The 26,455-nt window shown below is 43.6% G+C and overlaps 1 protein-coding gene across 2 annotated transcripts in view; it reads right to left on the bottom strand.

The window, feature by feature from the left end:
- Positions 1-2,074: 2,074 nt before the first annotated feature.
- MYLK3 (myosin light chain kinase 3) overlaps positions 2,075-26,455 on the bottom strand; it is a 59,858-nt gene continuing 35,477 nt past the window's right edge. For both annotated transcript variants that reach the window (XM_030797601.1, XM_030797600.1), the window contains 6 exons: positions 25,660-25,801; positions 19,593-19,663; positions 11,296-11,424; positions 9,287-9,439; positions 8,199-8,331; positions 2,075-6,421 (listed from right to left, as the gene is read on the bottom strand). In XM_030797601.1, the coding sequence (XP_030653461.1) occupies positions 6,362-6,421; positions 8,199-8,331; positions 9,287-9,439; positions 11,296-11,424; positions 19,593-19,663; positions 25,660-25,801 (688 nt within the window). In that variant the 3' untranslated portion in view covers positions 2,075-6,361. The remainder of the gene's footprint in view (positions 6,422-8,198; positions 8,332-9,286; positions 9,440-11,295; positions 11,425-19,592; positions 19,664-25,659; positions 25,802-26,455) is intronic.

Genomic DNA, 26,455 nt, shown 5'->3' with positions numbered 1-26,455 from the left:
TTGGGGAGTGGAGGAATTACCTTAAAGCAGTCTTGTCCAAATGCCCTCTTAGGAAGCCTTTCTGCAGTTTTCTAACACAGTTACAATCCCAGTGATGAATGCTGTGATGGTTAATACTGAGTGTCAACTTGATTGGATTGAAGGATACAAAGTTTGATCCTGGGTGTGTTTGTGAGGGTGCTGCCAAAAGAGATTAACATATGAGTCTGGGCTGGGAAAGATCCACCCTTATTCTGGTGGACACGATCTAATCAGCTGCCAGCAAATATAAAGCAGGCAGTAAAACGTGAAAAGGAGAGACTGGCCTAGCCTCCCAGCCTACATCTTTGTCCTGTGCTGGATGCTTCCTGCCTTCAAACATCGGACTTCAAGTTCTTCAGTTTTGGAACTCGGACAGGCTCTCCTTGCTCCTCAGCTTGTAGACAGCCTATTGTGGGACCTTGTGATCACGGAAGTTAATACTTAATAAACTCCCCTTTATATACATATATATATGTACACACATTTTATATATATACACACATATATATACACATTATTATTATTATTATTTTTTTTTTTTTTTTTTTTTTTTTTTGAGACGGAGTCTCGCTCTGTCGCCCAGGCTGGAGTGCAGTGGCACGATCTCGGCTCACTGCAAGCTCCACCTTCTGGGTTCACGCCATTCTCCTGCCTCAGCCTCTCCGAGTAGCTGGGACTACAGGCGCCCGCCACCGCGCCCGGCTAATTTTTTGTATTTTTTTAGTAGAGACGGGGTTTCACCGTGGTCTCGATCTCCTGACCTCGTGATCCGCCCGCCTCGGCCTCCCAAAGTGCTGGGATTACAAGCGTGAGCCACCGCGCCCGGCTATATATACACATTATTTATATATATATATATATATATATATATCCTGTTCTGTCCATCTAGAGAACCTTGACTAATACAGATGCTTACTAGTTAGTGAATTTGTGTGTTTCAGTACTGTTGTTATAAACACTTTTTGGAAGCTCACTTTAACAGTTCTTCATGGTTTAACTAATTAAAACTTTTTTTTGTCATGAATGTTTTCAAATACAACAGTAAAGAGGACAGTATAATGAAACCCATACACATCACCTAGACCCAAGTTATTAGATGTTGCCATACTTATTTAACTATACCTTCCTTTTTCTCTGAAGTCATTTAACCACATTGCCAATATCACACCTCACAAAATTAATAGTAACTCTATCATCAAATGGGAAATTCATAATCTAAATGTCTCAAAAATATCTTTTTATTGTTTGCTCAAATCAGGGTCAACACAAGGTTCGCACTTGACATTCAGTTGTGAATTTTTAATTATAAAAGTAATACATGCGGGCCAGGCGCAGTGGCTCACACCTGTAATCCCAGCACTTTGGGAGGCCGAGGTGGGCCGATCACAAGGTCAAGGAATTGAATTGAGACCATCCCGGCCAGCATGTTGAAAGCCTGTCTCTACTAAAAACACAAAAATTAGCTGGGCATGGTGGTGCATGCCTGTAGTCCCAGCTACTTGGGAGGCTGAGGCAGGAGAATCGCTTGAACTCGGGAGGCGGAGGTTGCAGTAAGCCAAGATTGCGCCACTGCACTCCAGCCTGGCAAAAGAGTGAGACTCCATCTTGGAAAAAAAAAAAAAAAGGAATACATGCTCATTGTAAAAAAAAAAAAAAAAAGATTCAAAAGGTTCAGAAAGATAAATGAAAAGTGGAATTCCCCCTCTCCCAATCACCCACTTTTCACACTCCACTGTTAAGTTTCTTGCATATCCTACAATTTTTTAATGTACATACAAGCATATGTCTCTTCACAAATGGGATGATACCATATATACATTCTATAATTTTTTTAAGAAAAAATGGCTTTCAGTATATCTAGATCTATCTGTAACAGCTGTGAGGTATTCCACTCTATGGATGTGGCAAAATTCATTTAACTAAAACCAAACTAATAGGCATGTGTTGGTTGTTTTTACTGGGCCATTAGCAACAGTGCTATAGTAAACATTTTGCATAAATCTCTATACAATTGTTCAAGTACGGAAGGATAAATTTCTAGAAATAAAATTTCTGGATGAAAGCATGGGCATGACTTTTATTTGGATACATATCCATCAAAAGTGGGAGAATGCCATTTTCCCCACACCCTCACCAATTCTTCACCAATCTGACAGGTGGAAAAAGTGGGCCCCAACTACCTTTTAGAGTTTCTCTGCCCAGCAGTTTCCAGTGACTGTACATGCAAATGGAAAAGTCCCATTAGAAATAGTTGACCCAACACAGTTGCAATCAAATATTTGAGCTAAGTACACACCAGCAAAGTACTAAAAATATCCAGAAAAACTCAAACTTCATAAAACCTCAAATTTCAAATCAAGGATGCTAAAATCCACATAGCTCACTTGTGTGGGCCTGGCCTAAACAGACCTCTCAAAGGCACTTTGGAGGGAAATTGTTTCTCTAGGTAAGGAATAACAGCATAAAGGGAAAAAAATTAAAATTGGTAGATACAGGATTCTCTCTAGATCTGCCCAGTCCAATATAGATGCCACTAACCACATGTGGCTATTAAACACTTAAAATGTGGCTAGTGCAACTGCAGAACTGAATTTCTAATTTTATTTAATTTTAATACATGTAAAAGTGGATACTTCAGTTATTGGAAAACTGAGTTATGTTTCAAACAACTTGAGTATGTAAATACATTTTCCACAGTAAGTTTTAAGAAATCTAAATACAGATTAAGTACGTCTGATGAAAACCTAGCATCTGAATTGACAGGTTTTTTTTTTTGTGGGGGGTGGGGACAAAGTTTTGCTCTGCCACCCAGGCTGGAGTGCAGTGGTGTGATCTCAGCTCACTGCAACCCCCACCTCCTGTTTAAGTGATTCTTGTGCCTTAGCCTCCCAAGTAGCTGGGATTACAGGTGTGCGCCACCACGCCCAGCTAATTTTTGTATTTTTAGAGATGGGGTTTTACCATGCTGGCCAGCAATCTGCCCACCTTGGCCTCCCAAAGTACTGGGATTACAGATGTGAGCCACCATGCCCAGCCTTGACATGTGTTTTTAAGTGTAAAATATACCAGATTTTGGAGACTTAGTATGAGAAAAAGAATATAAAATACCTCTTTTTTTTTTGAGACAGAGTTTTTCTCTTGTCGCCCAGGCTGGGGTTCAATGGTGTGATCTTGGCTCACTGCAACCTCTACCTCCTGGGTTCAAGCGATTCTCTGGCCTCAGCCTCCCTAGTAGCTGGTAAAATATCTCAATTTTATATTGATTACATATTGAAATATTTTTGATACACTAAGTTACATAAATTATTAAAATTGACTTTCAATGGGTTTTGTTAGAGAAGCTACTAGAAATGTTTTAATTATGTGTATAGCCTGTACTATATTTTTGTTGGGCAGTGCTGCTCTAGATATGGTAATTAACTACCTTTTTCTGGGGAGATGTTTCATAGCATTCTCCAGAATCTTAAGTCCAAAACGGTATGAACGACAATAGAACTATAAAATATACCCTCTAGCTCCTTCTGGAGGCTGCCCTCAAAAAACCTTTTAAAGAAAGATAACTGACATCTAAAAAATAAAGACATTTTACTAAATCACTATCACTGTCTCATCAAAGGACAACTTCCAGCAGCTGTGTTTTCTGATGTTCATTCTTCAGCTGACCAACTTGGAGGAGGCCTAGACTTGCTGGTACTGAAACTGTTAGTTCCCAACAAGGGTTAGCCTTCCAGAGGAAACGTAACAACTGAGAACTGCAGCAGCAGGATAACCTCTCCACCTGCCTACCTCTCTGTCAAAAAACAAGAGCCTCTGTTATGAGACAAAAATCCTGAAAGGTTGCATGTCTAATTAAAATCTAAAATTCACAACATCGACTAAAGCTGCTCACCTGAGGCCAAGCACAGTGGCTCACGCCTATATTCCCAGCTCTTTGGGAGGCCAAGACAGGTGGATCACCTGAGGTCAGGAGTTCGAGACCAGCCTGGCCAACATGGCAAAACCCCATCTCTACTAAAAATACAAAATTAGCTGGGCGTGGCAGCACACGCCTGTAATCCCAGCTACTTGGGAGGCTGAAGCACAAGATCACTTGAACCTGGGAGGTAGAGGTTGCAGTGAACCCAGAACACACCAGTGCACTCCAGCCTGGGTGACAGAGGAAGATGCTCTCTCTCAAAAAAAAAACTAAAGCTGCTCACCTGAGAAAAAAATGAGAATAGCACAAAAAATCATGTAGAAGTAAGGAAATTTAAAAGATTATGTATTTTTTAATAATAAAGTACTCCTTTTAACCATTTTACAAGTTGGTAAAGTATCTAAATATACATGTATACAAGTTCGTAAATGTTAGTTGAAGCTGGGTGTGGTGGCTCACACCTATAATCCCAGCATTTTGGGAGGCTGGGGCAGGTGGATTGCTTGAGCTCAAGACCAGGTTGGGCAACATGGCAAAACCCTGTCTCCACTAAAAATATAAAAATTAGCTGGGTGTAGTAGTGGGCACCTATAGTCCCGGCTACTCATGATCACCTGAGCCCAGGAGGCGGAGGCTGCAGTGAGCCAAGATCACACCACTGCACTGCAGCCTGGGCAACAGAGTGAGACCCTGTCTCAAAAAAAAAAGTGTTAGTTGCTTGCCATGTTGAGAACAGTATGATTTCAGTGAAGGGATGACAGGGCTACTCTAATGCATATAGAAAAGTGTTTAAATGTACACTGGACCTTTGAACAATGTGAGGGCCAGGAGTACCTACCCCCTTGCAGTCGAAAATCTGAGTATAACTTTTGTCTCCCCAAAAACTTAACTACTAATAGCCTACTGTTGACTGGAAGCCCTATCAATAATATAAACAGTCAATTAACACCCATACACACATATGTGTATGTGTGTGTGTGTGTGTGTATACATATACTGTATTCTCTTTTTTTTTTTTTTTTTTTTGAGACGGAGTCTTGCTCTGTTGCCTAGGCTGGAGTGCAGTGGTGCAATCTTGGCTCACTGCAAACTCCGCCTCCAGGGTTCAAGCAATTTTCCTGCCTCAGCCTCCCGAGTAGCTGACATTACAGGCATCTGCCACCCCGCCCCACTAATTTTTGTATTTTTAGTAGAGATGGGGTTTCACTGTGTTGGCCAGGCTGGTCTTGAACTCCTGACCTCAAGTGATCTGCCTGCCTCAGTCTCCCAAAGTGCTGGGATTATGGGCATGAGCTACCGCACCCGGCTTATATACTGTATTCTTACAATAAAGTAAGCTAGAGAAAAGTTACTAAAATCATAAGGAGGAGAACATATGTTTACTATTCATTAAGTGAAAGTGGATCATCATAAAGGCGTTCATCTTCATCATCTTCCTGTTGAGTAGGCTGTAGAGTGGGATGAAGAGGAGAGCATGGTGTTGCTGTCTCAGGGGTGGCAAAGGTGGAAGAAAATCCATGTATAAGTTGACTGTGCAATTCAAACCCTGTTCAAGGGTCAACTGTACATGTATATAGGAAGTGTACGTGTAGAGTGATAACATTGAGAGTGCTACAGCGTGAGGCAGCAGAAGAGCAGCTTTCCTTTATGTCTCAGGATGTATCATTTCTGTGTTTCTCAGAAAGCTGAACCTCATTACATTCTTATCTCTTTCATAAATTGCCTATCAGCTTCCAGACTTACAAGACAGAAATTTATAACCAATTTACAGAGGGGTTAAGACAGGGCAGAATTAGGAGAGAGGTGGAGGTGTGTGGAGATTTAAAAAGTACACTCAAAATGATCACTTCTCTGATTTGGCTATGACAGTTGACATATTTTGACATTTCAAGTGATGCTGATTCTCAAAAGGGAGCATAAGTTAAAGCAAGTTTGAAGATCACTGTCCTAAATCCACATGGCTTGACACAAGAATGGGATAGTACAATAAAATGTCAGCTCACACCTGAGCAAATCAAAATTCTAGGAATTCTTTGTACTGGAGGAGATAATACTGAATAATATGGCCCCTGCAAAGTAGTCTACTGAGTTCTTTAATCAGTGTGAGTTTAGAATTTAAATTCGACAGATGCAAAGTACCTACCTAAAGCATCCCTACACTTACCACCAAAAGTAGGTACATTTGAAAGGTACACAGAGCATTTCACAAGTAGTGATCTTACAAGGCAGGAAAAAAACGTTCTTAGGAAGCTTCTTTACAGCCACTTTTCATCCACAAGGAAGGCAGCAGCCATAACCATTTTTACAAAATAAGTGGAATCAATAATACCAAAAAAAACAAATTATTTAAATGTTTGAGTCATCTCTTCACTTCACCACTGGCCTCAGTAATTTCTGGACCCATTGGAGCAGCAGAGTTGAAGATTAGGGAGAAGTTGGAAATTTCCTTAACCTGTTGGCAGCAGTCACCACATAGAAATGTTTCTTGAGGCAAGGAGAGAGGAAAAGAAAAGAAAAGAAAAAGCATATATTTTAGACCAGTGTCTTTATGAAGAAACAATAAAAGGATTTAAGTGAGTCCAGCCACTGGAGTTGGTTTAAATCTGATAACCTAAAGGGGAGACAAGTTTCTAAAATAATTATGGAATAGTCACATGACTTTCAGAGGCATGTTGGGAGTAAATATGAAGTGGGAAGATACATCATCCTGCCCCCTTTTTTTTCTTTTTTTGGGGGAGGGTGTTGGGGGTGGGGATGGGGTCTGGCTCTGTTGCCCAGGCTGGGTGTGATCTTGGCTCACTGCAACCTCTATCTCCTGGGCTTAAGCAATCCTCCCGCCTCAGCCTCCCAAGTAGCTGGGACTACAGGCAACCACCACCACAACTGGCTAATTTTTGTCTTGTTTGTAAAGATACGGTCTCACTATGTTACCCAGGTTTATCCTGCCCTTTTCACATGAAAAATGGAGCACCCTAGAACAGTGTCTTATTTTTATTTTTTATCAGCCTACATCATGCTTTGATAGAACAGTGTTTTTCAAATTGTGATTCACAACCAAGCAGTGGGTCACGAAATCAAATTGGTGGGTTATGAACAGCGTTTAAAAAATAAAACCAAGTGGCACAGAATAGAAAATATCAGAATACATCATACTCTGTTAAAGAAAATGTTGTGATTTTTTTTTTTAAACAGAGATGGGAGTCTCCCTCTGTCACCCAAGCTGGAGTACACTGGCGTGATCATGGCTCACTGCAGCCTCAAACTCCTGAACTCAAGTGATCCTCCCCACTCAGCCTCCCGAATAGCTGGGACTATAGGTGCAGGCTACCATGCCTGAGTCAAATTTTTGTTGTGTATGTGTGTGTGTTTCCCAGTATGTGTGTACACGTATAGGTATTGTTGTGTACTGGCTCCATACATAAAGGGTTTTGTTTGTGCTTTTGGATCCCCAGTGAGGATCTAAGTCCATATTAAATTGTTGGAAGCCACTTCCCTGGATCACAATTGCTTTTAAGATAGGTTTTATGTCCATGGTACTAAAGAATTCTGTTGTAAACAAAATTATAAAGTTTTAAAAGTTTAACAGGCCTTTCTTATCTCCCATTTCTGAAATGTGGAAGAATCAGGCCTCAAGCTCTAAGAAGTTAGTTCAGGAGCTTCACTGTGATTGCCACTGAGAACATATGCTTAAGCTTCATTCTGTCACTTCAAGTGTCCATATAAGCACAAACCAAATGTAAGTTTTATGCCAGTTATTTTTGCTCTGTGACATTTTTAAATCAAGCTAGCAGCTTTTGACATGAGAGAGATTTTTCCCCCTAAATAATCTTTCTGTTTAGAATCAAAATGTAAGTAAAAACTTGGCTACAGGCTGGGTGCAGTGGCTCATGCCTGTAATGCCAGCACTTTGGGAGGCTGAGGCAGGAGGATTGCTTGAGGCCAGGAGTTCAAGACCATCCTAGGCAACTTAACAAGACTCTGTCTGTGCAAAAAATAGAAAAGTTAGCAAGGCATGGTGGTACATGCCTGTAGTCCCAGCTACTTAGGAGGCTGAGGTGGGAGGACTGCTTGAACCCAGGAATTTAAGGTTACAGTGAGCCATGATCATGCCACTATACTCCAGTCTGGGCAACAGAGCAAGACCCTGTCTATAAAAACAAACCCAAAAAGAAGAAAAAAAGAAAAGAAAACTTAGCTGCAGTTTTTTCCAAGGACAGATTAGGATGACAAATTCCACCTTTACAGGAGAAAAACCAAATACCTTCCATTTTCTTTGAGCTATGTATTTTTGCAGCAGTAGTTGGGATTTGAGACGAGCTTTGGATCTTGAAGCTTTGGCAGGCAAATTATTCAGCCATTCGTGTTTCAGGCACTGTGTGGCACTCATTCTGCAGCTGTGAAATCAAAGAGCAGTTAAGACTTTGAGTTGGAGTTGCCTTTTCTCGTCCATAAATCTGTTCAATGGTAGGAAGCCTGAGTCAGTGGAATAGATTAATCATTTAGGCAGATTCATGCCATGTACCAAAAAGGGAACTCCTTGTGTCTAAAATTCCCTCCCTTCAAAGTGCCAGAAGGTCGTCAGCAAAATGTTCTCTGACCTCTATAGCGGGAACATATTCCAGTGATTCGGGGAGGAACCACTTCCCAGAGGGGGCTGAGAAGTTGAGGCAGGGCAGTAGGAAGGCTAGCTATACCTGGAATTGCTCTTAAAGAAGCAAAAGAACAGGAAATTTGAAGGAAGCTCATTTCTCCTTCCAGAGTATAAAGGCAACTTGTTCATCTGACTTAGAATTTTTTTTCCTCTCACATAACTTTTCACAGTCAGAAACAAAATTGTAAAAGTCAGGGAAACACAAGCTGTCTTAAGAGCCCAGACTCTTGGGCCTTAGCCTTGGGTTGTTAATACCTTTGGTTATGTCCAGTTATTACCTTATTCTGGGTATCACAAAACTCAAATGGCTTGATCCATGACTTTGATATAGATGCTGAAGCCTAAATAGATCTTCTTCACCAAGAAACAAGGTATTCAGATCTTTATTCTGGAAATAACATCTGCATATCTCAGTTCTTTTTTTCAACCTTAGCCTATGACAACTGATAACTTGCAGATAGGACCAATCTACATATGCTTCTTTCTAAAACTATATTTTATGCCCCTACTTGTTTGTTTCATTGATTTCCTGTCCCTTTCTCTGTTCCCTTTATTTTTCCAAAGAAGTAGCAAACTAAGAAATCTTGAATGGAATTTGTCCACAGGAAGAAGGACCTTCATGGTCAGCAGTCCTGCCCAGCTCCCAGACCTGGGGTCCCCATCAGAAGGGCCCATGAGTGACAAGCAATGAAAGGTACCTCTTCTCTTTGACCAGCAACCGGGAAACAAAGTCCTTGGCCTCCTCCGAGAGCCCTTCAAAGGTGTCAGCATCAAAATCCCAGCTACAGTTTACAATGAAATTCATGGTCTCTGCATCTGTTTCCCCTAGAAATGGGGACAAGCCACTGAGTCTGTAGAAGAGAGAAAGGACCATCAGTAGGTGGAGGCCACATTTGCCAACATGCATCAGCAGAATAGAGAAGCTTACTGAGTTCAAGTGGACCTAGCCAGAACCAAGAGGGTTCAAAAGAAAAGCACCTCCACTACTTCTCCACAGGATGGAGTCCAGTGTGTTCATTAAAGGGAGGAAGTGAAAGGATTTAAAATTCAGAGGCAAGAAGAATTTTTGGAGTAAGTCCCCTCTTGTGCTCACCTCTTTCCACCTCATTCCTGAAGTGAAGAGTAAAATTAGGGCCCAACTTGGTATGCCCAGTTATCAAGTACACATTGATTTAATTTTAGAAATAGAAACAGCCTTCCATGTCCTTGAGACAGCCAGGTTTATTTAGATGCTACCCAGGCCCCAAGCCAAAGGAAAATGGGCTTTATTAGGCTCCCGCTTGAGGGAGGGTAGAGAATCAGGACACCCTGATGGCCAGCCTTAGAGATCTGAACTTCCCCAGCCTGGTGCAGCTCCCATATCTGAGTGCAAGGACAGTGCGTAGCAGTTACACAATAATCAGGAGACCAGAAGTAAAACATGACTTTACCTCTGAGGAAGCAGCCACAGGAAGTCCACAGCCGGACAGAGAAGAAAACAGGGGGCGCAGGGGTTCAATGATGCCACAAAGGGTATCCTGCCCTGCCCCCCATCCCCTTACCCCTTCGGTGCACTCCAGCCTCATTTGGGTTTTTATTTTGTTTTGTCTTTAAACAGGGCCTCATTCTGTCACCCAGGCTGGAGTGCTATGGTGCAATCATAGCTCACCGCAGCCTTAGACTCCTGGGCTCAGGCAATCCTCCCGCCACAGCCTCCCAAAGTGCTGGGATTATAGGCATGATCCAGCTCCGTTTGTACCAAAGCACCTGCATGTCTTTGCTGGAGGGCTTTCTCTCCAGCTGAAGCTTGCTTTACCCACCCAGAAGTATCAGGAAATCAATTCCACCCCATCTCCATTAGTCCACAAGGAAAAACTGGTAAGAGTTAGCGTATAAATACCCCCAGATGAAATAACTCTCGGGGTATTCCATGATGGATTCTGGAGTTCCCCAGCAGAATGAAACTCCTGTTGCCCACAATCGGGCCTTACTCTTGGGTCATGAATACCTTTGTTATTTTCAGTTATTACTTTTATGTCTCAGTACCAAAGAATTCAATGGCTCAAGCCATAACTTTTTTTTTTTTTTTGAGACATGGTCTTGCTCTGTCACTCAGGCTGGAATGCAATGGCATGATCATGGCTCATTGCAGCCTCAACTTCCCAGGCTCAAGCAATCCTCCCACCTCAGTCTCCCTAGTAACTGGGACGATAGGCACGCACCACCATGCCCAGCTAATTTTTTTTGGTTTTGGTAGAGACAGGGTCTCCCCATGTTGCCCAGGTTGGTCTTGAACTCTTTGGCTCAAGCAATCCTCCCACCTTGGCCTCGCAAAGTGCTGCGATTACAGGCATAAGCCACCATGCCCAGCTCAACCCATAACTTTGATACAGCTGCTGAAGCCCAAGTAGGCCTTCCTCACCGAGAAACAGGCCTTTAGACCTTTGTTCCAGGGAATAATATCAGCACATCTCAATTTTTTCAATATTAACCTACTAAAATGATAACTTGGAAATACGACTGCCTTGTAAATACGGTAACTGGCTTGATAACATACCCTTCCCTGGCTCCTTTCCTTCCTCATCTCACTACCCTATTCCTCTATTGGGGTTTCCTGGGGTTACTTCCCAAATAGACTACTTGTGCTCAAAATTTTGCTTCTAAGATTACCCAAAGGAAGACAAATGACCCCCGTCCCCACTTTAGAGCCAGGGTGCTAAGCACTCACAGCATGTAGGTGATGACTCCCACACTCCACATGTCTGTGGGGAATGAGACAAACTCATAGTTGACGACTTCTGGGGCCAGGAACTCAGGAGTGCCGAAGTTCACCTTCAGCTTCTCTCGAGGCTTGTACCTGGGGAGGAGGGGAGGGTACAAAGAACCATGGGGTGAGGCCTGGGAGATGTGGTGCTGGGGCTCATTTCTGGTGGGATGCAGACTTTCCCCACTTCCCATCAGCCATATGGCCTGGACCCCACACCCACATTACACCTGTGAATTACTGGAGAATAATCAGATCCAGGTCCCAAACTTCAGGCTTTTCTAAGTCAGCGATAGAATCAGAAAACTACAATCTTCCTCCTCCAGGCATTTGCTTCTTTCAGTAGTCAAATTTATAGAAACAGAAATGAGCAAGGGGTTAGGGGCAGGCGGAAAATGGGAAGTTATTATTTAATGGGTATAGAATTTCAGTTTTGCAAGATGAAAAAGTTCTGGAGATTGGTTGCACAACAATGTGAATGTACTAATTGTATATATTTATGGTATATATGATGCCTTTTTTTTTTTTCTTTTTTTGAGACAGGGTCTCACTCTGTCACCCAGGCTGGACTGCAGTGATAAGATCTCAGCTCACTGCAACCTCCACCTCCCAGGCTCAAGCAATTCTCTCACCTCAGCCTCCTAAGTATCTGGGGCTACAGGCACATGCCACCACATCTGACAAATTTTTTGTATTTTTTGTAAGGATGAGGTTTCACCATGTTGCCCAGGCTGGTCTCAAACTCCTGGGCTCAAAAAATCCGCCTGTCTGGGCCTCCCAAAGTGCTGGATTACACGCGTGAGCCACTACACCCAGCCAGTATATATGATGCTTTGATACATGTGTACATTGTAGGATGGCTAAATCAAGCTAATTAACATAAGTATTACCTCACATACTTATTTTTTGTGGTGAGAACACTTAAAATCTATTCTCTTGGCAATTCTGAAGTATACAATACATTAACTATAATCACCATGTTGTACAATGGCTCTCTTGAATTTATTCCTCCTTTCTAAGTGAAATATTGTATCCTTTGGCCGACATCTCCCCAGTGCCACCTGCCCTGCCTTCGGTAACCACCATCCAACTCTCTGCCTGTAAGAGTTTGTCTTTTTTAGATTCCACACCTAAGTGAGATCACATGGTACTTGTCTTTCTGAGCCTGGCTTATTTCACCTAACGTAAGGCCCTACAGGGTCATCCATGTTGCTGCAAATGACAGGATTCCCTTATCTTTTGAAGTTGAACAGTATTTGTCTGCATATATACACCCCAGATTTTTTATCCACTGATGGACACTAGGTGGTAACTTTTATGTTATGTATTTTATTAACCACAATTCCAAAAATAAAAAATTAGAAAAAGTTCTGGACATGAAGTTTAAGGCTAGGAAGAGAGTCAATGGTTGAGTGGGAAAGGGGGGCAAACAGGGTGTTTTAGAATCACTCTTGAAGAAAAAGAGTCTCTAGCTAAAATTTCATGGGCACTTTATTTGCCAGATACTATGCTAAAAGTTTTATACATGCGTAGCATCTCTTTCCCTCCTCCCAGTAGCCCTATGAAATAGGTAGGATTATTGTCCCCATTTTATAGATGAGGCAATTGAGAATAACAATAATAAAATAAATAAAATGAATATTCTGCCAATATGCCCTGCTTCCTTTAAATCAGCTTTCAGAGAGCAGTCTGCTCTCCTCCAAATTTGCTGAGAGCCAGGGAGACAAAGACGCAGCGCCAACACAGCTGAGCCCATCCAGTGAAAGAGGAGCAAGGTGCCGGGGGTTGAAGGACTGGGCCTAGGGGGGCAAGCGCTCCTCTGGCACCTGCCCCTCCCCTGCCCAGCAGCTGACCCAGGACTCAAGGATCAGGAGCTGAATTCCAACTAAGGGAACAGCCTTCCCCTCAAGGAGAAGCCCCCAAAGCCACTCTCCCAGGTTGCATTACTGTTCCCAGTGCCTCATCATGCCCCACAGCCACACCTCATGTCATGTGACTTTGTAGTTCCCTCCACAAGAGGTGTAATATATCACCCCCCACCCCACTGACAGTGGGCCCATGCCAACCTAGGCCATCAGAACTTGTCCTCTTTCTCCTTCACCATCAGCATGAGAACGAGGGCACACGGAGCAGACCCACCCTCACTGACCTGCACCCTGGATGCAAGCCCAACTGTGCCCAGTCTAGATCAGCAACTCCCAGTTAGGGGTATGTGGGTAAATGCTTCACAATCATCTATTTGTTTTTGTTGTTGTTTTAAAGCCCTGATTTGTAGCATTTGCAATTTCTGTGGTGTAGATACCAATTTCACCATGGTCAATGTCAAGGTATTATCATGACGTCACTGAACGAAGGTGGGAAGAGCTGCACAGCGGCACCCCCCTCAAGTATTTCCACCATAGAGACACGATGGGCAGAAGCAACCTCAAGCACAGAGCACAGCAGCATAGTTAGGAAGCAATGGAGTCTGAATATTTAGTATCTTCTATTTTAATTTCTTTATTTGTAAACTTATAGAATTTAATTCTTACTAATGGCTGTGTTTAACAACCGGATTACAAAACTCCTTATCATGAGCTAATACAGTAAGTACTAGTTAAAGTTGCATCCAGCATACCACTCCCCCAGCTAAATCACAAACGTATGGATGGGAATAAATTACTGTCATGTTAACCCTCTGGTTTTGGGGTGGTTTGTTACACAGCAGTATTGCAGCAATAGCTAACTGAGACATTCACGCCAAAGCTGTCAAAATATCCATCAAAACGCTCTCTTCATATTCTTAGCACAAGTCAATCTATGGCCATAAGGTCAAATAGGAGATCGTATCCTCACAGGGCTTGGGGAAGGCATCCTCTTACTCTGCCAAAGGATCTGATGAAATGGGATCTTTTGTGCTCTGACTCTAGTCTGAGCACTGGATTGGGAGTCAGGGGACTCCCAACATGTTTAAGATAATTTCCATTGTGTCTCCAGCCTTAACCTTGGACATGTCACTATTTAGATGCACTGATGGCTCTCACTGCCTGGCCTGGGACAACCCTGGTCCCTCTTGCTGGAGGTCCTGATATCAGAGAATTGTACAAATATGTGCCTCCACTGCACCAGGAGCCATGTCCCTGCTGAAAACCAACTTTATTTTCAATAGTTTGTATTGGGGAGAAATTAGCATTCCCTTTGTCTTTACAAACATTTAGTTATTCTGCAGCATGAAATATGCTTCCTTAACCTGCAAAACCCCCACAGATCCTCTTGGAAAGACACAGTGCCAGGAAAGAAGCAGGCCAGTTTGGCAAAAAACAATTTGCTAAATAAAACTGCTGAATGACCTGTGTGCCAGATGATGGAGGTTGTTTTTGACGTTTTTGGTCCACCTCACAGCCAGAACCTGTGTCTCTGCCAGCCCGGCCCCACGGAGTGCGGTTTCCTGCATTATCATGGGTTTTGGGTGCCTGCCCATCACCAGAGCCCAGCTGTTTTCCATGAGTGGCCTGCTCTTACATGTGGCACCATGTTTATTTTCTGGAACTTGCTCTCTGCTTCTGGTTCCGCCAGCAGAATTCTTGCCCTTGACCAGGTTAAGGAATTTGTCTGACAGTTTTGAATGGATTGGACACTGTAGTGTTATGGGATAGATAGATGGATAGATAGATGTTATGAGAGAGATATATAGCCCGCATATATATATATATGTGTGTGTGTGTGTATATGTGTGTGTGTGTCTGTATGTGTATATATATATATATATATATATAGTCCTGCCCAAGGCAGGACTCTAATCTGACTGTGGATCAAAAGACTCTCATTCTAGAGAGGGTCCTGCCCCCTACCCTAAAGGAAGGAATGAAACACAGAGAGGCTAAGAAAAAGACAGGCCTTGCTGGGTTTAGATCATGGGCTTTTTGTCCAATCACCTTTCTATGCCATTGTCAATCATGCCTATGTATTGATGCCTCCATAAAAGAGGCACAGGGTTGGAGAGCTTCCCGATGGCTGAACACAGGGAGATTCCTGGAGAGGGGGGGCACCCAGGGAAGGCACGGAAGCTCCATGCCCCTTCCCCATACCTTGCCCTATGCCCCTCTTCACCTGTATTCTTTGTAATATAAACAGGTAAATGTAAGTAAGCATTTCCTTGAGTTATTTGAGCCATTCCGGCAAATTAAGCAAACCCAAAGAGGGGGTCTTAGGAACCCCAACATGAAGACATTCCATCAGAAGCTCCAGAGGCCTGCACTTGTGACCAGTGTCTAAGGGAAGAGGGGGTATCCTTGAGGACTGAGCCCTCAACCTGTGGGATCTGAAGCTATCTCCCAGTAGAGGATGTCAGAACTGAACTGCAGGACACCCAGCTGGCATCCACTGCTCGCTGGTAGGGAACCCACCTGCCCGCTTTTGATCACAGAAGTCTTCAGTGTTGTTTGTTGTGGTGTGAGAGCAGAGGAAATACAATTTGAGAGTTTTTCCCCAAACAGCCACTCAGCATGGAGGCTTTTGGCTTGACTAATTTTTGGTAAATTGACCTACAGCCCTTTTCACCTCCCCACCAGGTAAGACTCTGTGGCCTACAGGATAATGTTCAGACGTGTGAGCCTCGCATTCAGGATTCCCCATTAGTGCCCTCGTCTTCCACTGTATGTTCCCCTGACCGGCCCACACATACATGACATGCACCCTATTCTCAGCCCATAACTCACAGGGCCCCCCACCTCCCCTCCAGGCAGTGCTGCACTAGAGCTGGCTCTCAGGTGCACGGGAGTCCTGAGTGCCTCTCCTTCCAACTCCACCTTCAGTGATATCATCTTGGTAGCGTGTAATTAGCAAACACTGGCAAAGATTACAAATCAAACCCATCCCCTCTCACTCCCCACTCCCCCAGGTTGGTGCTGAAGCATTTGCCAGCATAGCAGCATTGCCTGCAGACAGCAAATCCTGTCCACCAGTCCCTGCCAACCGCTCAGAAAAGCCTTCCCTGATTCCAGGGGCGTCCAGTGATTGCTTCTTTCTCGGTGTTCACAATGTGTCCCTGCAAATGCTCATTTGGCAGCGGGCCATCAGGTATTTGAGAGTGTACTGCATACACCAGCGTGTGCATTCTCAGTGAAGACAATATTGCCCCATGGGGGACAAACATTGGTTCTTGGGGGACAAAACAACCTTAGCTATTGCAATGGTTTGTGGCTCTCCAAAGGGCCACAGCACATAAACAGATACACAGTACATCAGTGGTATTAAATTTCATGGCATAGGGGGACTAGGCGATTGGGGAAATAAAGTCAAAAAGGGCTCACTACGGGGCAGGCAGTGATAATGAAATAGGTTGAGAAACACTGCCCTAGTGTATACAACGTGCAAGCATGTGGGAGGCATCTGAATTTTATAGCACATTATCAGGGAAAATACTAAGCAATTTGCTAACATGATAGAATGAATGTGATTTTCTTTCTGTTCATGAACTACAATACACTGTGTGATAGAGACCCTGAAGACCTCGTGGGATGATGTGAAATTCCTCCTGCAGTTACACTAGCAGCACATGGGGCACTGAAAATGCATCATCACACTGCAAATGGGTAACATTTACACTTCAACCAGTGGAGGAGTGACCAGGAAGACCAGCACTGAGGGTGTAGGTGCTGCTTGGGAGGCAGGTGCTGGAAGGCAGAGCTGAGCTCAGGCACGCGGCTCTGCATCCAGGGGCGATGCTGTGTTTCCTTCCACTCGTGGAAGTAGTGGAGGATACCGCGTGGCCATGAAATAACAAAACTACTTCTGCATGGAAAACAGCCATCAGGGCCAGGCGTGGTGGCTCACGCCTGTAATCCCAGCACTCTGGGAGGCTGAGGCGGGCGGATCACTTGAAGTCAGGAGTTTGAGACCAGCCTGGCCAACATGGTGAAACCCTGTCTCTACTAAAAATACAAAATGAACCAGGCGTGGTGGCGGGCGCCTGCAGTTCCAGCTACTCAGGAGGCTGAGGCAGGAAAATTGTTTGAACCCAGGAGGCGGAGGTTGCAGTGAGCCAAGGTTGCACCACTGCACTCCAGCCTGGGTGACAGAGCAAGACTCTGTCTGAAAAAAAAAGAAGAAGAAAAAGAAAACAGCCAGCCATAAGGAGAGAGAAGGAGCTTCCAGAAGAGTTAAAAATTCAGCTGCAGCTGAAAGACCTACCTAGAAGATATATGATTCGGCCTGCCGTGGTGGCTCATACCTATAATCCCAGCACTTTGGGAGGCCAGGCAGGCGGATCACGATGTCAAGAGATTGAGACCATCCTGGCCAACATGGTGAAGCCCCATCTCTACTAAAATACAAAAATTAGCTGGGCGTGGTGGCGGCCACCTGTAATCCCAGCTACTTGGGAAGCGGAGGCAAGAGAATTGCTTGAATCCAGGAGACAGAGGTTGCAGTGAGCCAAGATCGTGCCACTGCACTCCAGCCTGGGTGACAGCATGAGACTCGGTCTCAAAAAAAAAAAAAAAAAAGATGTGATTCCCAGAGAAATGTCATTCTTGGAGGAAACAGAATCCTGGAGCAATCCTGGAAGCTGGGCATACCACTACTGTCATGTTTACAAACTGAGGATGCCTGAAGGTTTAGGGGAAGCCTTCCCAAATGCCAAGGGTCTGCTACTACCACTGCCAAGAACCCACACCACTGGGCATGCATGCCGTGGGCAGGAGCTCTCCAGGCGCACAGTACTCAGCACACATGTGACTGGACTTCACAGCACCTATCTGTGAAGAGAGTAGGGTGATGGTGAAGGGGGCCGCTGAGTGGGGTGCTGGGCTGCTCAGTTCTGTGGGTTCCCCAGGCCTCCTGGGGCCAGGACATGCTGGGCTATGCGATGCATCTGTCACCACCCCTGCCCTCCAGGAAATGACCAGTTTAAATACAAAAAGGGAGCATGTGACAGTGTTGGGTGGTGCCATGGGTAGTGTGGCACCCCTGGGCTACACAGCAACATTAGCCACACTGCACTAGGCTTCAGGCATTTTAAGAGACTGTGAGATTTTTAACATCATATACAATGGGCCTGATGTGGTGGCTCACGCCTGTAATCCCAGCACTTTGGGAGTCTGAGGCAGGAGGATCATTTGAGGTCAGGAGTTTGAGACCAGTCTGACCCACTTAGTGAAACCCCATTTCTACTAAAAATACAAAAATTAGCCACGTGTGTTGGCGGGCACCTGTAATCCCAGCTACTTGGGAGGCTAAGGCAGGTGAATTGCTAGAATCCAGGAGGCAGAGGTTGTAGTGAACAGACATTGCACCATTGCACTCCAGTCTGGGTAACAGAGCAAGACTCCATCTCAAAATAATAATAATAAATAATATACAATGTTTATTTATTATTTATTTATTTCTAGACAGGGTCTAGCTCTACTGCCCAGACTACAGTGTAATGGTGTGATTTTGGCTCACTGCAGGCTCAAGTGATCCTCCCACCTCAGCCTCCCAAGTACCTGAGACTACAGGTGCTCACCACCATGCTGGGCTAATTTTCGTATTTTTTGTAGAGATGAGGTCTTGCTATGTTCCCCAGGCTGGTCTCGAACTCCTGGGGTCAAGAGATCCTCCCTCCTTGGCCTTCCAAAAGTGTTGGGATTACAGGCATTAGCCACTGTGCTGGGCCTACAATGTTTACTTTATGCCCTGAAACTTGAGAACCTAACCTCCCGGATAGGATGGGTCCACACTTTCTGTGTATTTTCTCATTTAACCCTCATGACCACTCCCATGCCAGCAGGTAATGTATTATATCACCATTTCACCAAGATATAAACCAGTCCTGAGTGGTTACAGAAACACCTACCCATGGCACCACCCAACACTGTCACATACTCGCTTTTTGTATTTAACCTGGTCATTTCCTGGAGGGCAGGGATGGTGACAGATGCATCGCATAGCCCAGCACCTCCCGGCCCCAGGATGCCTGGGGAACCCACAGAACTGAGCAGCCCAGCACCTCGCTCAACAGCCCCCTTCACCATCACTCTCCTCTCTTCTCAGACAGGTGGAGTGAAGTTCAGTTAATTCCATAGCATTTTAGGAAGAAGCAGAGCCCACAGCACAAAGCCAGCCCATGCAAGAGCAATAAGGCCTGTGTGCAAGTCGAAGGCCACCAGCTTCTGTGCACAAGAGCTTTCTTGAATCAGTTCCAAAACTTAAGCATTAGCTGGGTCAGAAGTAACCATACCCAGAGAGCCACAAAGAGTCCCAAGGAATTTTGTTAAGGTATCTAAATAAAACCCCCTTACCTTCTGGCCAGCCCAAAGTCAATGATCTTAATCTGATGTCCTGTCTGATTGACGCACAATATGTTCTCCGGCTGGGAAAGAAAGAAGTCTGCTTAGCCCAAGCAATAGCTGAGGAGGTCTGCAGCTGCCACACTTGTCTATAGGCCTCCGTTTTCCAGCCTTCAAGGGACACGAATGGCTCAGGGCAGCCCTGCAAGGGCTGGATAGATAATGGAAATACATGAAGGGGCTGGTGAGACAATAAGGACTGGTGTGGAGTGTGGGGAACTGGAGGCTCCCAGCCTGTGTAAAGGGACAGCACTACCCAGTCCCAGACACTGGTCACCACGTAGGAGTGCAGGCACAATGCCAGAGTTTCTCAGTACTCAAGAGAAGCCGGGAATTCAGGGGTTTTTTGTTTGGTCAGTTTTGTTTTTAATTAAAAAAACAGAGATGGGGTCTCGCCATGTTGCCCAGGCTTGTCTCGAATTCCTGGGCTCAAGAGATCCTCCAGCCTCAGCCTCCCAAAGGGCTGGGCTTACAGGTGTGAGCCACCATGCCCAGCTAGGAATTCAGGTTTTTATGTCAAAATTCCATGCTTTTAAATGTTAACAACTAAATGAAATCTAAACTCACGTCTCAGAGCCCAACAGAATACCTCTGTTATGTATAATTGGCCCATGAGCTGCTTGTATGGGACTACTGGTTTGGGGCTGGGTTCCCAACCCTGGCTGTACATTGGAATCATCAGGGGAGCTTTTAAAATGCCAATGTTATACTGGAATGCTAAGAGAATTTAAAAAAAAGAATAAGAAAAAGTCCCAGTGTCCAGGCCTCAATCCTGACCAATTACATCAGAACCTCTGGGGTGAGACCAAAGCATCACTGGTTGGTTAAGGAGAGCAGAGCTGCTGAATGTCCACCTGCCATTCTGCAGTGACAGCTGTGGCCCATGGCATGAGGGTGGCAGCCTTGGCATGCCTCTCCTCTTATGGCATTTGGATCAGCTCTGAGGCCCTGAGGGAGTCTGGAAGGATGCTCGCTGCTCATGCATGACAAATTTGGGGGTATGTGTGTTGGGGGCTTGAGGACAGAAGCTGAGTGAAGATGTAGGGCTTATGATAGACAGGACTTGCAGACCCAGGATCCAGTGCCTGAGGCCCAGGGGCTCATTACCTGGTTCTGTAGCCCAAGATGAGTCCCTCCCCATTCCTGAAGACTCAATGTCTCCATATGTAAAACGGATGTAATAACCTCTTCATGTCTGTTCCCCCAGAGGGTGTGAGGATAAAATGACATAACATGCATGAAACACTTTACAGCTTCCAAAGCAAATGTCAGCTACTGTTTCTCCCAACGGAAGTTTTCATTGTTATTTATGTTACAATGGGGTTGTACCATTCCTCAGATAGGTGCAAGAGAATGGTGTTTAAAAATCTCTGTCTTCTATATAAGATCTAGAATAACACTGTCCAATAAAAATATAATGTGAGCCACATATATAGTAATTTAAAGTTTTCTAGTATGCACATTTAAAAAGGTCAAAAGAAACAGGTGAACTTAAATTTTAGAACATTATAAGTAATACAAATAATACTAATTTTTACCATAAAACTCACCTTTTTTTGGGGTGGGGGTGGGGACAGTATTTCACTCTTGTCACCCAGGCTGGAGGGCAGTGACACGATCTCGGCTCACTGCAACCTCTGCCTCCCAGGTTCAAGTGATTCTCCTGCCTTAGCCTCCCGAGTAGCTGGGATTACAGGCATGGGCCACCACACCCAGCAAATTTGTTTGTATTTTTAGTTGAGACGTGGTTTCACCATGTTGGCCAGGCTGGTCTCAAACTCCCGACCTCAGGTGATCTGCCTGCCTCAGCCTCCCAAAGTACTGGGATCACAGGCGTGAGCCATCTCACCCATCCGGAACTCACCATTTTAAAGTGTGCAATTCAATGATTTTTAGTATATTCACAGAGTTGTGTAATGATATCACTATCTAATTTTGGAACATTTTCATCACCTCAAAAAAAAAAAAAACCATACCCATCATCAGTCCCTGTCCATTCTCCCCTCACTTCCCACCCCATGGCAATCATTAATGTATTCTCTTTCTCTGTGGATTTGCCTATTCTGGACATTTCATATAAATGGAATCATAAAACATATGGCCTTTTGTGTCTGATTTCTTTCACTTACCAGAATGTTTTCAAGGTTTATCCGTGTTGTGTAGCAGGTATCAGCACTTCATTCCTTTTCATGGCTAAATAATATTCCACTGTATGGATTAGACCATATTTTGTTTATCCATTAACTAATAAAATTAATGAGTATCTGGGTTGTTTACACTTTTGACTATTATAAATAATGCTGCTAAAACCATTTGTGTACAAGTTTTTGTGTGAACTTATGTTTTAATTCTCTTAGGGGTATAGCTAGGAGTAAAACTGCTGGGTTATATGGTAATTCTATGTTTAGCATTTTTAGGAACTGCCAAACTTTTTGAAAAGTGAATGCACGTTTTACAACCCCACCAGTAATGTATGAGGGTTCCAATTTTCCCATATCCTAGCTAATGCTTTTTTTTTTGAGATGGGGTTTCGCTCTTGTCGCCCAGGCTGGAGTGCAGTGCCTTGATTCCACTCACTGCAACTTCCGCCTCCCAGGTTCAAGTGATTCCCCTGCCTCAGCCTCCCGAGTAGCTGGGATTACAGGCATGCGCCACGACACCCAGATAATTTTGTATTTTTAGTAGATACGGGGCTTCTCCATGTTGGTCAGGCTGGTCTCAAACTCCAGACCTCAGGTGATCTGCCTGCCTTGGCCTCTCAAAGTGCTGGGATTACAGGCATGAGCCACCGCGCCCAGCCTTTAACACTTTTTATTGTCTGTCATTTTTACTTTTTATTGTAGTCAGTCTAGTGGATATGAAATAGTATCTCATTCTGATTTTGATTTACAATTCCCTAGTGACTAATGATGCTGAAAATCATTTCATGTGCTTAGTGGCAATTGTATGTTTTCATTGGATAAATATCTATTCAAATCCTTTGACCATTTTTTAATTGGGTTATTTCTTTCTATTGTTGAGTTATAAGAGTTTGTTACATGTTGTAGATACAAATGCTTTACCTGATACATGATTTGGAAATATTTTCTCCCATTCTGTGAGCTATTATTTTACTTTTCTCATGGTATCCTTTGAAGTATGAGATTTTTGTCATTTTGATGAAGTCTAATTTATCTCTTTTTTTTAACTATGTTTTTAGTGTCATATCTAAGAAACCATTGCCTAATCCAAGGTCATAAGAATTTATTACTATGTTTTCTTCTAACAATTTTATAGTTTTAGCTCTTACATTTAAGTCTACAATCCATTTTGAATTAATTTTTGTATATGGTGTGAGGTAAGGGTCCAACTTCATTCTTTTACATGTAGCTCCCTAGCATGGGGTCCCAGCACAATTGTTGAAAAGACTATAATTTTCCCATTGAATTGTCATGGCACCATCATCACAAATCAATTGACCATAAATGTAATGGTTTATTTCTAGACCCTCAAGTGTATTAATTTGATGCACATATCTAACCTTATATCAGTAATACACTGTTTTGGTTTCTGTAGCATTGTAGAAAGTTTTGAAATTAGGAAAAGTTAGTCCTCCAAATTTGTTCTTTTTCAAGATTGTTTTTGTTATTCTAGGTCCCTTGAATTCCCATCTGAATTTTAGGATTTCATTAATATCTGGAAAGAAGCCAGCTATGACTTTGATAAGGATTATGTTGAACCTGTAGATCAATGGGGGAGTATTGTCACCTTAACAATATTACATTTTCCAATCCATGACCATGGGATGCCTTTCCATTTGTTTAGGTCTTTGAATTATCTTAACATTTTGTTGTAGTTTTCAGAGAATGTCTTGCACTTATTTTGTTAATTTTTTTCTAAGTATTTTACTCTTTTGATACTGTCACAAATGAAATTATTTTCTTGATTTGATTTACAGATTGTTCAGTCCCAGTATTTAGAAATACAATTGATTTTTGTATATTTGTCTTGTATACTGCAACCTTGATGAATTTATTAATCCTAATAGTTTCCTCTCTTTAAGATTTTTTATATACAAGAGCATGTCATCTGCAAATAGAGACAGTTTTACTTCCTTCCCAATCTGAATGTCTTTTATTTATTTTCTTGCCTAATTGCCCTAGTGATAGCCTCCAGTAAAATGTTTAACACAAGTGGCAAGAACAGATATCCTTGTCTTATTCCTGATTTCAAGGAGAAAACATTCAGTCTCCTACTACAAACTATAGTGTTAGCTGTGGATTTTTCACAGGTGGCCTTTATCAGGTTGAGGAAGTTCTGTTCCTCATTTATTATTTTCATCATGAAAAATTTTTGGATTTTGTCAATTATTTTTTCTACATCTATTAAAATAATGACATGATTTCATCCTTTATTCTATTAATATGGCACATTATGTTGATTGATTTTCATATGTTAAACCAATCTTGCATTCTTGGGATAAATTCCACTTTGTCATGTATATAATCCTTTTTATATGTTTTATTCAGTTTGCTAACATTTTATTGAGAATTTTTGCATCTATATCCATAAGGGATTTTGGAATTTTGGTCTGTAGCCCCCTTTCCTCGTGATGTCATTGATTTTGGTATCAGGATAAGATTAGCCTCATAAAATGAGAAGGAAGCGTTCCCTCCTCTTCTATTTTTGGAAGAATTTGTAAAGGTGTTAATTCTTCTTTAAACATTTGGTTTTTATTGCATTTGCTTTTGGGTTCTTGCTCATGAAATCCTTGCCTAAGCCAATGTCTAGAAGGGTTTTTCCAATGTTATCTTCTAGAATTTTTAGTTTCAGGCCTTGGATTTAAGTCCTTGATCCATCTTGAGTTGATTTTTGTATAAGGTGAGAGATGAGGATCCAGTTTCATTTTCCTACATGTGGCTAGCCAATTATCCCAGCACCATTTGTTGAATAGGGTGTCATTTCCTCACTTAATGTTTTTGTTTGCTTTGTCAGTCAGTTGGCTGTAAGTATTAGGGTTTATTTCTCGGTTCTCGATTATGTTCCATTGGTCTATGTGCCTATTTTTATGACAGTACCATATACTACTCAGCCATAAAAAGGAATGAATTAATGGCATTTGCAGCCATCTGGGCCAGATGTGGTGGCTCATGCCTGTAATCCCAGCACTTTGGGAGGCTGAGGAAGGATTGCTTGAGTCCAGGAGTTCAAGCCCAGCCTGGGCAACATGGTGAATCCTTGTCTCTATACAAAATACAAAAATTAGCCGAGTGTGGTGGCACGCGCCTGTAGTCCTAGCTACTTGGGAGACTGAGGATCACTTAAGCCTGGGAGGTCCAGGCTGCGGTGAGCTATGATGGCACCACTGCACTCCAGCCTGGGCAACAGAGAGAGGCCCTGTCTCCAAAAAGAAAGAGAGGAGAGAGGAGAGAAAACAGAGGAGAGAAAGAGAGAGAGAGAAAAGAGAGAGAGAAAGAAAAAGAAAGAAAGAGAAAGAAAGAAAGAAAAGAAAGAGAAAGAAAGAAAAGAAAGAGAGAGAAAGAAAAGAAAGAGAGAGAAAGAAAGAAAGAAAAGAAAGAGAGAAGGGGAGGGAGGGAAGAATGCATCGTAGGATCTCCTTTTGTGTGTCTGTGAGTCATGCCAGCTTGCTCACAGAGAAGTCCCTTCAGCACGGAGGCCTGGCGGGAGGAACTTTCACTGTGTATTTTACACACTACTCTGTTGTCTATATTTGTTACCAAAAGCCTATGTTCCCTTTTGAACTTTAAAAAAAACTAATCTTAAAGGTATTTTTAAAGAAGAAAAGCTCATTGTTTCACTTAATCTTCAAATAATACTCAAAGAGGTACAATTATCCAGATGGAAGAACTACAGCCCCAAGAGGCAGCAAGAGTGGCCTGTCCCAGACTTCAGAACTACAAAATGACAGAGAGCCAGGAATGGAAGCCGGGACTGTCTGTGGACAGAGCTCTCAATGGTGAGAGCACGCCAGGGGCTAGGGCACCAGGGGCCCGTACCGCATGCCCAGGGCAGAACCCACCTTGAGGTCCAGGTGCAGGATGTAGTGCTGGTGCAGGTAATGCACGCCCTCGCAGATCTGCCTGGTGAACAGGACCACATCCAGCTCAGTCAGGTGGTACTTCTCGTCTGTGATCCGGTCGAAGAGCTCACCCCCATCCACGCTGCCAGAGCAAAGGGAGAGGCAGGCACCAGCCTAAGCAAGGCTCTTCAGGGCTTGTCCACTGTCATCACGGGGCCAAAAGAGGCCAGCCCGGGTAGGCCCACCGTCACACCCCATGGGTCACAGGGCTGCTGCCACTGCCCTTGGGTTTTTTGTGCGTTTTGTTTTTAGACAGAGTCTCACCCTGTTGCCCAGGCTGGAGTGCAGTGGCATGATCTCTGCTCACTGCAACCTCCGTCTCCTGGGTTCAAGTGATTCTCCTGCCTCAGCTTTCCAAGTAGCTGGGATTATAGGTGCTCACCACCACACCTGGCTAATTTTTGTATTTTTAATAAAGACAGGGTTTCACCATGTTGGTCAGGCTTGTCTCGAACTCCTGACCCCACGTGATCCACCCACCTCGGCCTCCGCCTCCCAAAGTGCTGAGATTACAGGCGTGAGCCACCCTGCCGGGCCTGCCATTGGGGTTTTATTGGGACCTTTGCTCCAGTCCACTCCCAGCAAAGATTAGGGGTGGTAAAAAGGAAGTGACAGGTCAAAGGGAAGAGGGGATGGCCATCAGTGTTGATGATCCAGGCACGCTCTGGATGATCCTGACCAGGGCTGCAAACTCATTCGCCTATGGAGGCCAACTTGGACCTTTGTGGCATAAGCC

This window comes from Nomascus leucogenys, chromosome 2, assembly GCF_006542625.1.
Source record: "Nomascus leucogenys isolate Asia chromosome 2, Asia_NLE_v1, whole genome shotgun sequence".
Classification (NCBI taxonomy): domain Eukaryota; kingdom Metazoa; phylum Chordata; class Mammalia; order Primates; family Hylobatidae; genus Nomascus; species Nomascus leucogenys.
The sequence above is the reverse complement of the archived record's forward strand: the minus strand, read 5'-3'. Positions and strand labels throughout refer to the sequence as shown.